Source organism: Eptesicus fuscus, chromosome 14, assembly GCF_027574615.1.
Source record: "Eptesicus fuscus isolate TK198812 chromosome 14, DD_ASM_mEF_20220401, whole genome shotgun sequence".
In the NCBI taxonomy this organism is placed as follows: Eukaryota; Metazoa; Chordata; class Mammalia; order Chiroptera; family Vespertilionidae; genus Eptesicus; species Eptesicus fuscus.
Genome location: NC_072486.1, coordinates 72,111,328 through 72,129,757, shown reverse-complemented (window position 1 = coordinate 72,129,757; position 18,430 = coordinate 72,111,328). Strand labels below are relative to the sequence as shown.

The 18,430-nt window shown below is 37.6% G+C and overlaps 1 protein-coding gene across 1 annotated transcript in view; it reads right to left on the bottom strand.

Annotated features, from left to right (window-relative positions):
• Positions 1 to 4,889: 4,889 nt before the first annotated feature.
• ASZ1 (ankyrin repeat, SAM and basic leucine zipper domain containing 1) overlaps positions 4,890 to 18,430 on the bottom strand; it is an 83,256-nt gene continuing 69,715 nt past the window's right edge. Inside the window, exons 12-13 of the mRNA XM_054726106.1 lie at positions 8,725 to 8,838; positions 4,890 to 5,292 (exon numbers count right to left, since the gene is read on the bottom strand). Coding sequence (XP_054582081.1) covers positions 5,140 to 5,292; positions 8,725 to 8,838 — 267 coding nt within the window. The 3' untranslated portion in view covers positions 4,890 to 5,139. The remainder of the gene's footprint in view (positions 5,293 to 8,724; positions 8,839 to 18,430) is intronic.

Sequence of the window (18,430 nt, the reverse complement as noted above, 5' to 3'; positions counted from 1 at the left end):
CAGTCTGCTAGCTATTCCTTCCAGTGTTTTCTGTATTTCAGATATGGCATTCTTCATTTCTGATTATTCTTTTTGATTTCCATGTCCTTTTTCATGCTGTTATTGTTCTAAGTTCCCTGAGCATCCCTATGACTATTACTTTGAACTACCTAATAAATTGCTTGCCTTCATTTTACTTAGCTCTTTTTTCTGAAGATTCCTCCTCTTCTTTCATTTGGGGCGTTTCTTTATCTCCCCATTTTGGCTTTTGTGTTTGTTTCTATGTATTAGACGTAACTATGATTCCCAGTCTTGGTGGAGTGGCCTTCTGGTGTTGGTGGACCAAGTGGCACAGTGTCTTTGATCTCCTGAGCTGGGTGCTCTAGGAATGCCTCTTGTGTGGGTTAAGCCTTACTGTTGTAATTGGATCTTGATTGCTGTTGACCCTTTTCTGGGTGGGACTGATCCTCAGTCTGGCTATGAGTTTGAACCCTTACCCGGGCATGCAAATTGTTCTGCAGGTTCAGTCTCAAGGGGCCTTGATGGGCTCAGAGGCACAATTGTTAACCCTAGTGGTATCTTTATCACCATGTATGGGAGGCTGCCCCCTCAGGCAAGGTTATTCTAAGCAGGGTCTGGCGCCTGCCATGATCCACCTTGTGTGTCTCGTTGGGTCGAGCTCTGGTGAGGTCTGAAGCCCACCACTAGTTGTGTTGGTTGTGAACTTTTGGATGGGTTTCAGATGCAGATCACTGTCAGACATTGTGTGTAGATTGGTGGCCTTTGGCTACCTGTATATATTTGCCACTCAGTTCACTGTTTGTCTGCATCTACAAGACCTGTATGTGTATGGGAGGGATCAATCTGTGTACATGGGTCAGCTTTATTCAATTTGGAGCAGGGGGCAGATCTATGGTCAGACCAAGGCTCCCGAAGTCCACCTCCACCTGTCAGCTACTCCACTTCCTCCATGAGTTGCCTGATCTTCCTCCAGAGTCTTCCAAGAAGAATCTGTAGGATGTACCTAGGCTAGACTAGTTCAGGCTAGTGGACCACTTGCTTGGACATTACACAGTAAGGCACTTAGTGAGAGGAAATTAGTCTCTGCTTCAAAGCCAAACTCCTCAGTCTCTACCTGAGACTCCAACTCAGTTTCCTCTAAGGGGGCTTTGCTACAGGATAAGGTTGAAGTCTTCTCTGCAGGAGCGGTTTCAGCTACCCTGGGCTCAGGAGGAATGATCTAAAGCAAGCATGACATGCTTGATCTACAGAGTCTCTGGTTGAGGATGTTGCCAATACAGCCCACAGGAGGGGCTACGCATTTCTTCTTGGTCCCAGACTACAGCTGCTGTGGGTCTCACATTTAGAATGTCCTGCTCTGAGCTACTCTCCCGTCCCCCACAGAACTGTCCCCAGCGGGCATATTTGGTACTTCACAGGGCTCAACCAGTTTCCTGTTGTGGATGGTTTTCACACCTGCAGGAGAGGGAGAGGCGCTCTAGCTCTCCTTCCCAGGACTGCCTCGTGGAACTCCCAGGGAGCTTGGATCAGTCTCCCCACAATGCAGTCACAGAGCCCAGCACTCAACTGTCTTTCTCCCTGACAGAAGCCTCCCCAGGGGATACAGTCCAAAAATCAAGTTCTGCATGGCACTGGCACCGTTGTGCCACCAGACAAAGCAAGAGGGGGGTAAAAAAAAAATCAGTCCTGTGCAGGACTCTGATCCCTCCTCGCACCAAAACCCCCAGCTCCGATTGGGTTCCCAACTCTGCAGTGTGGGCCAAGCATCCCAGACCTGCACTGCTCCTGGTGCTGCCAACCCAGTAGGATGGGACATTCTAGGAGGCTGCACAGGTGGGGGGAATGGTTCTGACTGTTCAATCAAGGTGCGAGAGACCTTTCTCATTTCCCAAAGCCTAATAGTTTAGTCACTGATGGCGGCTCTGCATGACGTCTTTCAAGAAAATAGAGGGTCCCTCAAAGTTACTGTTGGGTGCAGCCCACAGCCCCTTACTGGACCCAAACATGGCATCAGACTCTCCAGTCAAGCTTCTCAGACTGGGCTAACAATAGGAGCAGCACTCCTTCACTAAGAAGGTGCATCCGAGTCTGAGTCCCTCTTGTTCCCTCTGCCTGATGCTAAGCAGGCTGTTCTTCCTGTCTCTGCTGCTCTAGTTTTGGAATCCCTGCCTGGGGTCAAGACCCCACACTCCAATGGGGAGGAAGCTTTGCAGCTGATATCCCTCGGGCCTCTCAGCTACCACACTTTCTTGAGGGGGGCTCCCCTGTCCGCGACACTCCTCCTCTTGCCAGTATCTATCTACCTCTTCAGTGCTCCTTATAATATTTCCAATCATCTATATTTTACTTGGTTATTCAAGTTGACTGAGCAATATTTTAACTTTAAATCCCACCCCTGGCTAGGAGCAAGGGCATTCAGCTACTCTGCAGCCATCTTGAAACTCTTCTCTGGATTTTGACATGCAAATATATTATGAAACTGTGAGAAAGTGAATAGAAACCCAGCCATTGTAACAGACTATAAGACTTTCCCCTTCAATTGTCCCCATTAAATTCAATAGCATTTAAATACCTGCTATCCTACAATTTCTGGAATTCCCACAAATGGTTGGTTCCTGCCTAAACAATTACGAAGTTCCTCATATGTGAGAACCTATCCAAGTTTGATGCCTCCCTCTCTTAATTCATAGTGGCTGTAAGAATTTTTTCTTTAGTTCTCTCTTCATTGGGTGTTCACAGATTCAGTCCACTCTCCTGGCTATACATCTTAATTACTTTGGGTTGTCTTTTAGCCTTGTGATTGTAATTCCCGTTAGCAATTATTCTATCATCTAAACTCAGAAATTCTCCTGGTATCTCCTTCTAAGAATACTGTCAAGTCAAAAATAAAATTCTCGCAAAATTTTCTATACAATAAAAAAAGTGGCAAGTAAGCATGCTTCTACTTTAAAGATATTTGCATCCCAACAGGGGCTTATAATGGATTGAGTTCCCAAACTGATTCCAAAGCTATAAGAACATGTTTGACCCCAAAATGTTTTACTACTTTCAAGTGCATAGAATTAAAACTTGGTTTACAATATTCTTCTTGTCTGTCGTTTTAGGGAGGTCTCTAAGGAACTTGTTTTAAGATAAGAAAAAAAATAATTTGTATTGAGCTATCTTGTAAAGAATGACTATTCCAGGAGTGATACCACTCCTCATAATAAAGCATTGTTTGTAATCAAGTCAAATAATCAGAGTAGGAAGAGATAAAAAGAAAAACCAATATCAAACCATTTGGATAATATTATTTATTCTATTGATACTTTGCCCATGAAGAAACAATTTATCACAATAAATGCTGCCCTACTTATTCTCAGTCTGTAGTCTGAAAATTAGACTGTGTGTCAAGGGAATAAAAATATACTCAGAATATGCAGTTGCAATGGACTTTACAGCATTTCTTTCCCCGGAGTAGCTAATTATAGTTAAAGTTCATTAGGGCAGATCATTATTTTAAGGGATTCTATCGTAAATTCTTTCAGAAAACAAATATTTTGTTAATTTGCATTTTAACAGTTTTATCTTAGTATCTGAGAGCTGCATAGATTTGGTTGGGCCAGAGAAAAAAATAGTGACCCATCAGCCAATAGGAGAAAAATGATTATCTTCAAGATGAACTGAGGTGAGAGTATTATAAGTATATAATCAGTAGCATGTCTGTCATTTTCCTAGTTTTTTAAAAATCAGTCATAATATCATTTCCTACAGTTCTTTTAAGGAAACTAAAATTAACATTCAACACCTTTAATTTAACCTAAGTGCTGTGCTAGTAGTGAAATATATGTGTTAAAAGAAGTAACTATTCTATTCATATTCCAGTTTAGCTCTAAGTCTTGACCCCATTTGAATGAGGGACATCAGAAAAAAAAAAAGGTACGGCACTTAGGTTAAAATTTCAGACATAAATTCTTTACAATGATATATGGTTGAGTATATTCTCAGAAAAAGAATGATGATTCAAGTCTTGTTGCTTTGGTATTATTAAGAGCAGAAATTGCTACTAATTATTTGTCCTTATACTGTTCTTCCTTTCCGTAATTTCCCTCTTTGCTTGATGTTTACCTTTCAATAGCTGTAGATCAAGTGCATCTTTTCTAAGCCAAACAAGATTTAACTACTATATTCCCTGCTAATTTGGGTCTGCCCTTTGATTAACATCACTATTAAAATCTGAATATGCCCTGGCTGGTATGGTTCAATTGGTTGATCATCATCCCATGCATCAAGAGGTCACCGGCTATATTCCTGGTCAGGGCATATGCCTGGGTTGTGGGCTGGGCTGGATCCCCAGTAGGGGGCATGCAGGAGGCAGTGATCGATGTTTCTCTCTCATTGATGTCTCTCTCTCCCTTCCTCTCTAAAAATCAATAAAAACATTTTTTTAAAAAAATCTGAATATTTTGTTTTCAGAAGAAAAAGAGAAGTTATTACTTATTTACACTGATATGAGAAATTTTATGCCAAATGTATAAAATCCTCAAGAATGTCACACACAGTATATATCATATGTTCCCATTAAATATATTACATAAATTTTCTTCTTTTTTTACTTTACATTTAAAATATTTTCCCTAGAATTTTAAACTAGAATTCAAAAATGTTACATTTTATCTTTAAATTCTCTGGAATACTTTCAAAATTAGTAATTTCCTAATAATGTTACATAACTACAAAATTAAACAAGAAAGTCCTTATTCCATAATAATGAGAGGGAAAATAAGGACTAAAAGAAAGCTATTGATTAATGAACACTACAGATTTTATAGGATGCTCTGTGGAAAATAAACGCTTTTTTTAAATGTCAAAGAATATCAGATGAAACTTTTATTTTGAATGTGATTTAGAGTCATAGGATCAAACTTAAGAATCATAACTTACTGCTTGATCAAAATTATCATAAAATATAACAAATTACATTTTAACTCAAAGTGACAAACCACTTTCCTAAAGAAAAACCCCCTGCTCAATGCTATCATAATTTTTCCTGTGGAATATTGGCAAAGAATGTAATTTTATTGAGCCACAAATGGTTAAAAGTAACATTTAAGATTATTTAAATAAAATATACATACAATACTCAAATAAATATTAGAATTATTTTCTTTGGAAAGTTAGCTTGCAAATGAAAAGAAGAAATCCAAATCCGCATACTGTAATAGCCGTCCTCTTCAAAATTCTATTATTCCATGTAGGTACTTCTTCTATTAATGGTATATGAGTTGGATCATTTTCTCTTTCGTTTTGCAACTAAATATTTGCATGGGGAAAAGAAGAGTTAATGTACATATAGTATACTGAAAATAGAAATATATTTGATTTAAAAAATATAATATAACCATGTTAATGCATGATTTAGATATAGTCAATGCAAAATTCTTATGTAAGATTTAAAGTGACCACATATGTCTTTAGTCTTTTTTTCACCAGGATCCATTATAGTAAACCATGAGTTTCACATTAAAAATAAATGTTCTTATAGTTATTGTATTTTCATATCATGTTTTTGTCATAAGATAAAGTTTTTTTAATATTAGTTTCTATTTCTACCTAAGAAATGATCATTGCATTTTCCTTCTGTATTAAATATCACTTGATTTCTTATAAAAAAGTTAACTGTTCTTATAACGTACCTACAATATGTAAATCTTAACAAAAGCTGTAAGATATGATGGTAATGCTACAAGTTTAATCCTTTATTTAAATATAATTGAGGAACAAACATCAATAAAAACCTAAGTGGTTTTTCCAGCACTTTTCCACAATGAAAGTACATGACCCAGTTTCTCAGCTTCTATACACAGACCTTTCTTGCTAAAGTGTCCCCCAAATCGTGTGTGTGTGTGTGTGTGTGTGTGTGTGTGAGAAAGAGAGAGGGGGGGAAGAAAGGGAGGGAAGGAGGGGACAGGGAGAGCGAGGGGGAGGGAGAGAGAGGAGACAGTTGTTGGTGGAAGAGTAGAAAAGAGAAAATGAACAGAAACCAAAAGATTCTTGAAAGATAAAAATAATCAGGCACATTTATAGAGCAATATTTACTAAAAGCATCCTGTGCTGGAGTGGTGACAAATACTTTCATCATTAGCAAGAATAACTATTTCTAAAATCTACAGTGTAAATATTTAATTTTAAAAGCCTGCAAAATTAATTTTCAATTTATAGTAGAAACAGACATCAGTGCCAATCTCATTAATACTGTATTCTTGGTCTAACTTCCAAATGGCTTCATTCAGCAACAGATTCCTTTTTGACACTGATGCTCCATTTACTGAATCCTGAGACAGTAATTCCTTTTATTAACCAATTACTTAGAATGACCCTTTCTGACAGGAGCTTGTCAGTGTGTTGGTTTGAAAGAGAGTGATGTGGTGCTAAAGTCCAGTCTTGACCTCTCCTACCCTCTCTCTGTTATCTCCATATACTTATGGTAACTCATATGGTTCTTTTAAAAATTCCCTTCAGTTATTGGTAAACTTTCAAATATCATAAGCTAAAAGACATGATAGCATATTTCCAAATTTGGAAGCTCTTAAGTTCTTTAAATAAAATTTCACTATGGTGATTAAGATTAATTCAGAAAAAAACAACAACAATTCACTAGCTTGCTCCAAAATTAACTTTCCTTCCCAAAGAACTGTATAAGCTATTATTATAAACCAAGGTTAGTCCTCATATAGAAATGTACAGATTCAAGGTAAAGAGTGTCACAGAAAAAAAGGTCTACTATTTAGCTAAAGAAAGCTGAAATTCTGTTTATAGTTACATTAAAATAAATATAATACCTGATTTGATTATTTATGTTTTAGAGTCAAAGTCACCCCTAGAGCAGTATTTCTTAATTTCATTCCTTTAAGAAAAATCTGGTCTCTCTCTAATTTCATCTCAATCTTCCACCTCTGCCTCCAAAATGTTTTCATTTCATCTTGAAGAAATCAAATAATTATCAATCTGAGGCAAAGATGTCTTAGGGAATTTCCCACATTAAACATTAAAGGGTGATGCTTTGCAGGAAATATTCTTACATAACTCCTTCCCAATTTCCCTTGGATTTCCATGAAAAACACCATGCTAAGTAAAATCAATACCATTTTCCTTCAATTCTTCCAGACGATGCAAGTAGTGAAGATGAACAATGTTATAATTTTCATGTTTTCAGCAAGTCAGGCTCTCTGTAGCCTGTGTAGCACAATTTGCCTGACGTACAGAAGGCATTCTTATGTTTGTTGAATAAGTAAATGTAAGAGATAATATAACTTCTATGATGCCTCGTTCTTTGGAATGGAGGTAGCCTCTATAATAATTTTGAAATAGATTGCTTATTTGCTCCACTTTAAATATCTTTATTTTCCTATTTTTTTTTTAGAATTTGCTTCTCAATTTTCTGCTCACTTTTTAAAAAGACTTCTTTTGACTGAACATATCTTTGTTAATAGCTAGAATGACAATTACTTGGAACATGTATCTAATTTATTTTGAGGAAAACTTTTTATGAAAATATGAAATAATTTATGAGTTGATGTTATAAAATTTAATGCATAATCTAATGTTCATATCACATATTAAAAACTTTATATATATAAAATGTATTTGTTAAATAGACTTGAAGAACTTAGAAGTGATTTCTTTAATCAGGTAAAAGTGTTTTCCTTTGTTAACTATCTTCAAAAGAGTTCCCAATTTCAGCAGCTTAAATTTTGTTACAGCCTATTTTCTAAAAGGGGGAAAATCACGTGTCTTTGAATCCAGATATATACTTCTATGTGAGTATAGAAACAATAACAAGAAAAGCCCACACTTTTTAAAAAAAAAAGTTAAATTATAAAAGGTATTATAGGAACTCTAAAAAGTAGAACGAATAGCCTGGCCCGTGTGGGTCAGTGGTTGAGTGTCGACCTATGAGTCAGGAGGTCGTGGTTTGATTCCTCGTCAGGGCATATGCCCAGGTTATGGGCTCGATCCCCAGTGTGGGTGTGCAGGAGGCAGCTGATCAATGATTCTCTCTCATCATTGATGTTTCTATCTCTTTCTCCCTCTCCCTTCTTCTCTGAAATAAATAAATATATATTTTAAAAATCAGACCAAATATTTTTATCCACAATCCTATCTCATTAACACAACTAAGTAACTTTCATTTTGGGAATTTTTTATCTGCATATTTACATATAAGTAAAACTTACAAATATAACTTCATATCTTTAACAAGCTGATATTTCATTTTCATTATTTTCTCAACTGGCTGCATATAATTATAATAAGTGTACAATGCTTTATTTAATCATTTTGCTAATATAGGACACTCATGGTACATACGATTTTGGATTCATTAAACTATTATTGAAAGATACAAGTATTTTTATGGTTCTTAGCACATCTTGTCAAACTGTTTCTAAAAGGGATTGTGACACTTGTCTCATATGAAACTATCAGCTTGGTGAACTCTAGCCAGAAATGGGTAAATGCACTAATCCCTGCTAGTGTAAAAGATGAAAATAATCTATCATTGTTTTTCTAGTCTGCATTTCTTTGATGAGCGACAAAATTTGTTTCCTATGTATACTTCTTCCTTTAGAAATTGTCTCTTTCCAACTGTTTAGTGGTAGCTTAAGTTGCTCTTGTCAGAATTATTTCATTGTCTAACATACTATCCTGCAAATTATTTTCCCCATTTTTATGCTAAATATATACCTTCTGAATTAAGTCTTTTAGTTTGCAGACCTCTTCACTCAAATCTTCAACATTGCTAACCAGTTCTTCACAAACTGAAGTAAAATTCCGAGGAGAAGCCCATTCAAGTACTATCTGTCAATATTTTCAAAAGTTGCATGTTAAATAATAGAAAACAACTTTCACAACGTCATACCCACAAAAATTATACAGCATTAAATTATTTAACAGAAAAGCATTTTTGTTCAGGATAAATCCTAACACCAAAAAGAAGTCAGTAACATTATATAAATAGTCAAACCCAGTTTCGTGGATGAATTTACTAAATACATGTAGTACATAATAATTTTATGGAGACTAATATTAGTAATAAAATATTTATGAAAAATAAATTATGATGAAAGTTTGAAGAATGACATGATTCCCATATTGGTGTTATAAAAATTAAGGAAAACAAGTACATTAAAATGTTTTCACTTTATAGTAAAAAGCTATAAAACTAAAGCCAAATCACATAAAAAAAATTCTACAAAACAAGTTTGCTTTTATGGGTCACTTACACTTTCTCTATTTAAAATTTCCAGCCTCCTCCCACAACCATATCAAAATTACAACTAAACTACAGAACAACCAACATTAGAAACTGCCTGAAGTCTGGCTGAATGGAAATTCTTCAACTAGGAGTTTAAGAAGAAGCCACATGGAGACTAGTAAGAGGGGCAGAGACTCATATGGGATGGTCTTACATCCAGGTGTAGCAGGCAAAAATCGGCAGGGATATCTTGGCTGCACAGGTCCCTGCTGAGGAGAGCAAGGGATCCCAGCCCACACCAGGCCCCCCAGCCCAGGGTCAGTGCCAGGAAAAGAAGACCCTGCAAAAACCAGCAGGGGCCCTAGTGGGGTAGCTCAGTTGCTTAGAGCATTGTCCTGACATGCCACGGTTGAGGGTTCAATCCCTGGTCAGAACACATGGAAGAATCAACCAATGATTGCATAAAATAAGTGGAACAACAAATGGATGTTTCTCTCTCCCTTCCTCTCTTTCTAAAACCAATAAAAAATAAAACAAAAAATTAAAAGCTGGAATGGAGGATGAGGGGGACAGAGTTGTCGAAATCCCAGATAGTTCCTTTTAAAGGATCTGCATACAGACTTACTGAGACTCACTCTTTCTGAATTCCAGCTCTGGGGCAGCAGCTCAAAAGACATAGAAGGAAGAACTGAATTGTCCACCATTAGGGCAAGAGCTAGAGGGGCAGCTCTATCCCAGAGAGAAGTGCTGGCAGAGGTTATTATTCCTTTGATGAGCCCACCTCCCACAGAGCCAGTAGGCAGGCACCAGATCCGAGATTCCAACAACCTGCCTCACCTGTTTGCTCCACTCTAGTAATTCACTGAGACTCTGCTCCACACAACTTTGGGGCCCACCCAAGCTGTTTCCAGGGGCTTTTCCAAACGAATGATCTATCTTGGTTCATGCTTCAGATTTTTCTAAAATCTCACAAATAAGCAGCATCTGGCCTTAGGGAGCCCTGTACCTCTTGCAAAGTGGCCCTAGGCCCAGAACTAGCCACAGCTGGCCTTAGTTAACAGCTTGGCCTCTCCTGGGTACCTCTAAGCACAGCACAGGCACCAGCCATCTGCAGATTGCTTTATAGCTCATGCTTGGTGGACCCAGGCAGAACACTGGCAGCAGCTGTCTGTGGCCTGCACCTCTAGGGAGGCCTCAGAGCCAGTACAGCTTCAGACAGCATCAACACACCACCACCCTATAACCTCCACAAGCAACACACTGAATGAGTGGACTCAGCAGGCACCAGAGCCCCAATGAATACATTCTGCTCAGTGGGGTGGGCTCCAGCACAGCTGATCCTCCACGGTGGTCAGAGGTCAGTGGCCAGTGGTCATGGAAGTCCTTGCAGCTGACTGGTCTAGGGGTAAATACCTCCCATTAATGTGTGAATAGCAATAAAGATTCAACTACAAGAGGAGGGTGTATGTATACAGCACACATGGGGGGTACATCTTGAGTGCCCAGTTGGGGTGATCAAAGAGGCTGTGCCACTGGACCCTACAGAATACCTACTACGTTAGACCACTCTACGAAGCCTGAGAGACGTAACAGCTCTACCTAATAAATGAAACTAACACAGGGGCACTAGCAAAATAAGGAGACAAAGAAACATGTCTCAAATGAAAGAACAAAACAACTATGGGAAAAGAACTAAAAAAGAAAAAAAGGAAACAAGCAACCTACCAGATGCAGAATTCAAAACTCTGGTTATGAGGATGTTCAATGAACTTAGTGAGAACTTCAATAGCATAAAAAAGGACAGTCAGAAATGAAGGATACACTAACTGAATGAAGACAATTTTTCAGGGAATCAACAGTAGAGTAATAGATGAAGCTGAGAATGAATCAAATCAGTGATTTGGAATATAAGGAAACAAAAAAAAACACCCAATCAGAACAGAAAAAGAAAAAAGACTCCAAAAAATGAAGAGAATATAAGGAGCCTATGAGACCACTTCAAGCATATGGTAAAACCTCGATATAACAGATTAATTTGAGCAAGGAGGTATCCATTATAAGTGAAAGTCCATTATGTAATAAAATAGGTTTTCCAAATGTGTATGTTAAAAAATTGACAAACTAGTCTACCGGTTTTTACTTACATAGACATGTTTGTGTAATTAAAATTAAGAATGTATGAAAAGTTTGCAGAAACCGGTTTGGCTCAGTGGATAGAGCGTCGGTCTGTGGACTGAAGGGTCCCAGGTTCAATTCCGGTCAAGGGCATGTACATTGGTTGCGGGCACATCCCCGGTAGGGGGTGTGCAGGAGGCAGCTGGTCGATGTTTCTCTCTCATCGATGTTTCTACCTCTCTATCCCTCTCCCTTCCTCTCTGTAAAAAATCAATAAAATATATTTTAAAAAAAATGTATGAAAAGTTTAATTTCACAGACAAGTTTCCTATATGCATTACAAAAATTTTTAATGTATACTGAATAGGTCAACTAACTCCATGAATTCACCAATCATCGCAAGTAAACAAATACACATAGCTGGAGCGTGGCCTAGTGCACATTAAAACTGCTGCAGAAAGTAATGCCATGGGACAACAGAACCAATTACCACGGACAAAGTGGTGTGATCATGTGCTAATCATTCTGCAAACATTGTTTACAAGTGGTGACTCAGAATTAAATATATAGACTATAGCCTGACAGGCATGGCTCAGTGGTTGAGCATCCACCTAGGAACCAAGAGGTCACAGTTCGATTCCTAGTCAGAGCACTTGCCCTGGTTGTGGACTCAATTCCCTGTAAGGGCCATGCAGGATGCAGCCAATCAATGATTCTCTCTCATCATTGATGTTTCTGTCTGTCTCTCCCCCTTCCTCTCTGAAACAAAAATATATTTTTAAAAAATATATATAGACTATAATTGTAGATATATAATATTTATGTATGTCAGTGAAATTACTACAGTGTTTTTCCAAAATATGGTCTATTTGTTAAAATTTGTTTAAAATAACAGTGAATTAACAAAAATGTACCTATTATTTTAATTATGAGCAAATTTTGGTAAAAAACATTTTAAAATTAACAGGGTGTTAATTTTCACATATGACATATGGACTAGAAATTTTATCCATTAAATCCAAAGTCCATTAAATTGAGGTCCACAAAATCAAGGGTTTACTTCATTAACATTTGCATCATGAGGCTGCCAGAAGGAGGAGAGAGCAAGAAATTCAAAACTTATTTGAAAAAATAATGACAGAAAACTTCCCATACCGGGTAAAGGATATAAACACACAAGTCCAGAAAGCACAAAGAGGCCTACACAAGATGAACCCAAAGAGATACATACCAAGACACATCAATTAAAATGCAAAAGATTAAAGACAATGAGATAATCTTAAAAGTAGCAAAAGAGAAGCTGTTAGTAATCAAAAAAGGAGATTCCATAAGACTGGCAGTTGATTTCTCATCAGAAACCTTTCAGGCCAGAAAGGATTGGCAAGAAATATTCAAAGTGATAAAAGGCAAAGACCTACAACCAAGATTATTCTACCCAGTAAAGTTATCATTTAGATTTGAAGGACTGATAAAGAGCTTCCCATACAAAGAAAGCTAAAGGAATTAGTCACCACCAAACCAGTATTATATGAAATGTTAGTATTTTTTAAGAAGAAAAAAAAGATAAGATGAAAAATATGAACAATAGGCACTGAGAGAGAATTAGAAGATGTCAGCAGAGTAGGTGGATCTTTCTCCTACCTCCTCCCAGAATAAACTGTAATTAAAACTAAATTGGGAAATATTCACCATGAAATACCAGTTGAAGACTGCCTGAAGAAAAGACATTTAAATAGGAAGGGCAGAAGCCACCTCGAGACTGGTAAGAAGGGCGGGAAAGTGAGAGGTGCTGGCCCAGATATCAGGAGCGCTGGGCCAAGAGGGAGGAAGGCTGCCCCAGCAGGAGAGGAGATGGACACCAGGCAGGGCTCACCAGCCCAGACAGCCAGAGCTGGGAACAGTTGCCCATGCAGCAACCTGAGCTGCTAAGAGACAAAGCCACTTTCTTTAAAGGTCTGGTGCACAGTACTTCTGTTCCAGACATTTCCCCTAGGTTTCAGCAGAGGGATGACAGTGCAGACTAGAGTTACCTAAGGAGAGACAGGGGTAGAAGGAGTTAGGGAGAGTCACAGGGAAGGTGGCTGCTGGGATACCTGTGCTGAGTTCCCCGCCATGCCCCAACCCCCATATCACAGCAACCATTTTTCCTTAGAGGCATAAGCCCCTCTCAACAGCAGAAGCCTGGGGAAAGGCTAACACCCAGCCTCCTGATATACAGCTCACCCTACCCTAAGGAATCCCACTCACTGCACCCTCTGGGATCTAGCAACCCTGCATCTCCATTCCTGCCGAGAAGACAGCAGTCTCAGGGGCAGTCGTCTCAGGGAACATCAATAGCCGGCTTTGGGGTGGGGACACTCCCCCCACTTTACAGGGAAACTGGCTGGTACTTCCGTGTTACAGGAGAGCTAACAGAAACTCCTGGATTCCAGCAGACACCCATAGCCTAAGAGGGACTTCACCCAACCAAGGGCAGGGAAATAATATTGGTACACAACCACCTTCTTCCCTGAAGTCTAAACATTTGCTGACACCCTATAGGTCCCGTGCTAAGAAACCAGCACTGGAGCTCAATTTGGCACCTCCCATGGGCAGCCAAGCCCAGGAGAGGCAGCCATAAGCTGTAGATTGCTCCAAAGTTTTGAAAAGGGCACGGAGGGCCAACTTGGACAGCTTCTGACTGGTTAGCACAAAAGTACCACCAGGGAGGCCTAAAATACGCATACAAAAAAGTTAGCCTCAGATAACAGAAGAGTAGGATTGAAAGGGAAATCCTAGCAGGCACTCAAATCTGCTGAGACAAACTTCACATATTGACTTTTTTGGTGTTTGTTTTTTCATTATTATCTTTAATTTTTCTTTTTTATTGCTTTGATATTATTATTATTATTCTCTTTTCCCTTTTTCTCCTCTCTTTCATATTTCTTAGTTGCCTCTTTCCTTTTCTTATTCTGTTTTTTCTTTTGCTTAATCTTCCACTTCTTTTTACCTTTCTATACTTTTTTCTTTCTTTTTTACTGTTTTCCTTTTCCCCACTCTATTTTTACTAATTCTCTTTTCTTTTGTATTTGTTTTTACTTATTTTAGAGAGAGAGGAGGGAGAGGGAGAGATGTTTTTACTTTATTTTAGAGAGAGAGGAATACCTACTACATTAGGCCACTCTATGAAGCCTGAGAGATGTAAAAGCTCTACCTAATAAATAAAACTAACACAGTGAGGCTAGCAAAATAAGGAGACAAAGAAACACTAGTAAACATATATGCACCCAATAAAGAAGCAGCTAAATATATATCCTCCTATATAATAAAGAGCTAATATGCTAATTAGACCTGACAATGTAACAACTGTCCAGACGACCTTCCGGATGAAGCCAGGGCTGCGAGGGCTGAGGCAGCCAGGGCTGCGAGGGCCAAGCCCCTTGCACGAATTTCGTGCATTGGGCCTCTAGTAGAGATATAAAATAACTCATTAAGGATTTTAAGGGAGAGAGAGACAGCAGAACAGTCATAGTAGGGGACCTGAACTCTGCACTGATATCACTGCATAGATGTTCTAGACCAAAAAAAAAAAAAAGAAGAAAAAGTGACCTAAATGACACAGTTGATCAGATTGATTCAATTGATACTTGCTGAACATTTAATCCCAAAGCAGCAGAATATTATTCTTAAGTGCATTGGGACATTGTCAAAGATAGACCACATGTTAGGACACAAAATATGTCTCTAACAAGTTCAAGAAGACTTAAGTTATATCAAGGAACTTCTTGGGTCACACCACATGAAACTAGAAATCAACTACAATAAAAAAAACACCTCAAAAACATTCAAACACATGGAGGCCAAATAGTAAGCTATTAAACAATGATTGGGTTACAAATGAGATCAAGAAATAAATAAAAAACATCCTGGAAACAAATGGAAATGAATATACAACAACCTAAATATTTATGAGACACAGCGAAAGCAGTCCTGAGACAGAAGTTCATAGCATTACAGGCCTACCTGAAGAAACAAGAAAAATCTCAAATAAACGATCTAACCCTACAACTAAAAGAAATAAAAAGAGAACAAAAAGAAAAGCCCAGAGGAAATAGAAGGAAATAATAAAGATCAGAGGAGAAATAACTGACATTGAGACTAATAAGACAATACAAAAAAATCTATAAAATCAAGAGCTGGTTCTTTGAAAAATAAAATAAGATGAATAGCTAGCCAGACTCATCAAGAAACAAAGACAGAGGACCCAAATAAATAAAATCAGAAACAAAAGAGATGAAATAACGACTGACACCACAGAAATACAAAGGATTGTAAGAAAAGACTATGAACAACTCAACTATATGCCAACAAGCTGGGCAACATGGACGAAATGGACAAGTTCCTGGAAATACACAATCATCCAAAACTCAATCAGAAGGAATCAGAAAACCTAAGTAGGCCAATAACAACTGATGTAATTGACGCAATAATTAAAAAAACAAAAAGAACAAAAATCTCCCAGCAAATAAAATCTCTTGCCTAGATGACATCACAGGGGAGTTTTACCAAATATTCAAAGAACTAACACCTATCTTTCTCAAACTATTCCAAAAAATCCAGGAGGAGGAACACTTCCAAGCTTTTTTTATGAGGCCAGCACTATCTTAATTACAAAACCTAAGAATGACACTACAAAATAAGAGAATTACAGGCCAATATATCTGATAACATAGATACTAAGATCAACAATATATTAGCAAATTAGATCCAGCAATATATTAAAAAGATCATACACCATGATCAAGTGGGATTTATTCCAGGGCAAGGCTGGTACAATATTCACAAATCAGTAAATGTGATGCATCACATAAATAAATTGAAAGACAAAAATCGCATGATCGTATCAATAGAAGCAGAAAAAACATTTGATAAAATCCAACACCCACTTTTTTTTTTTTTAAATTGATTTCAGAGAGGAAGGGAGAGGGACAGAGAGATAGAAACATCAATGATGAGAGAGAATCATTGATTGGCTGCCTCCTGCAAGCCCCCCTACTGGGGATCGAACCTGCAACTTGGGCATGTGCCCTTGACCAGGAATCGAACCGTGACCTCCCGGTTCATAGGTCGATGCTCTCAACCACTGAGCCATGCTGGCCAGGCTCAACACCCATTATCAATAAAAACTCTCAGTAAAGTGGGAATAGAGGGATTACAGGCAATATCTCAGCATAATAAAGGCCATATATGAAAAACCTACAGCCAATATCATATTGAATGGGCAAATACTGAAAGCATTTAACCTAAGAACAGAAACAAGACAAGGACGTCCACTTTCACCTCTTTTTTATAAAAATATTTTTTTATTGATTTCAGAGAGGAAGGGAGAGGGAAGGATAGAAACATCAATGATGAGAGAGAATCATTGACTGGCTGCTTCTCGTCACAGCCCCTAGTGGGGATCTAGCTCACTTGTTCCTCGAAGTCCTACCAAAGTGATCAGACAAGAAGAAAAGATAAAAGGCATCCAAACTGGAAAAAAAGGAAGTAAACTCTCATTATTCATAGATAACATGATACTGTCCATAAAAAAACCTAAAAACTCCATTATAAAACTACTGGATTTAATAAATGAATTTGGCAATGCAGCAGGGTAAAAAATTAATACGCAGAAATTGATGGCATTTTTGTACACCAATAATGAATTTTCAGAATGAGAAACTAAAAAATAATCCCATTTACCATTGCAACAACAACAAAAAATAAGATACTTAGGAATAAACTTAACCAAGGAGGTAAAAGATCTGTACTCAGAAAATTACAGGACATTGAAAAAAGAGACAGAGGAAGATAGAAACAAGTAAAATATACCGTGTTTATAGATTGATAGAATTAACATAATTAAAATGTCTATACTACCCAAAACAATCTATAGATTCAATGCAATTCCTATGAAAATACTAACAGTATATTTCACAGATATGGAACAAATACTCCAAAAATTTATATGACCCATATAGTCACAACAATCTCAAGAAAGAAGAACAAAGTTGGAGAGATCACAATATTGGATATAAAATAATATTACGAAGTCACTGTAATCAAAACAGTCTAGTACTGGCACAAGAACAGGCATATGGAACAATGCAACATAACCAAGAACCCAGAAATTGACCCAGGCCATTACGCTCAATTAATATTCAACAAAGGAGGCAAGCGCATAAATGGAGTCAAGACAGTCTGTTCCATAAATGGTGCTGGGAAAATTTGGACAGATACATACAAAAAAATGAAACCAGACCATCAACTTAAACCATACACAAGAGTAAACTCAAAAAGTATAAGACTTAAATGTAAGTCACGAACTGTAAAAGAAACCATAAAAATCCTAGAAAATGTAGGCAGCAAAATATCAGACATCTCACATAGAATTTTTATCGAGATATCACTAAGGACAAGAGAAACAAAGGAAAAAATAAATGTATGGGACTACATCAAACTAAAAAGCTTCTGTGCAGCAAAAGAAACCTTCCTCAAAAAGAACCCTCTATATCCAATAAAGGGTTATTTTTCAAAATATATAAAGAACTTATAATCTCAACAAAAGGAAGACAAGCAATCCAATTAATAAAAAATAGGCAAAGGAACTGAATACACACTTCTCCAAAGAGGACATACCGATGGCCAAGAGACATATGAAAAAATGCTCAATGTCACTAATCATCAGAAAGATGCAAATTAGGGGGGGGCAATGGTAAGATATATACACATATAATACCTTAATAAAAAAAGAAAGATGCAAATTAAAATGACAATGAGATATCACCTCACACCTGTCATAATGGCTACCATCAATAAATCAACAAACAACAAATACTGGTGATAATGTGGAGAAAACAGAACTCTAATACACAGCTGGTGGGAAAACAGTAGGAGTTTCCTAAAAAAATTAAAAAATGGAAGTGTCAGTGATCCTACTTCTGAGAATATAGCCTAAGAATGCCAAAATACCAATCAGAAAGAATATATGCACCCCTATGTTCATAACAGCATTATTTACAGTAGCTAAGATCTGGAAACAGCCCAAGTGCCCATCAGTAG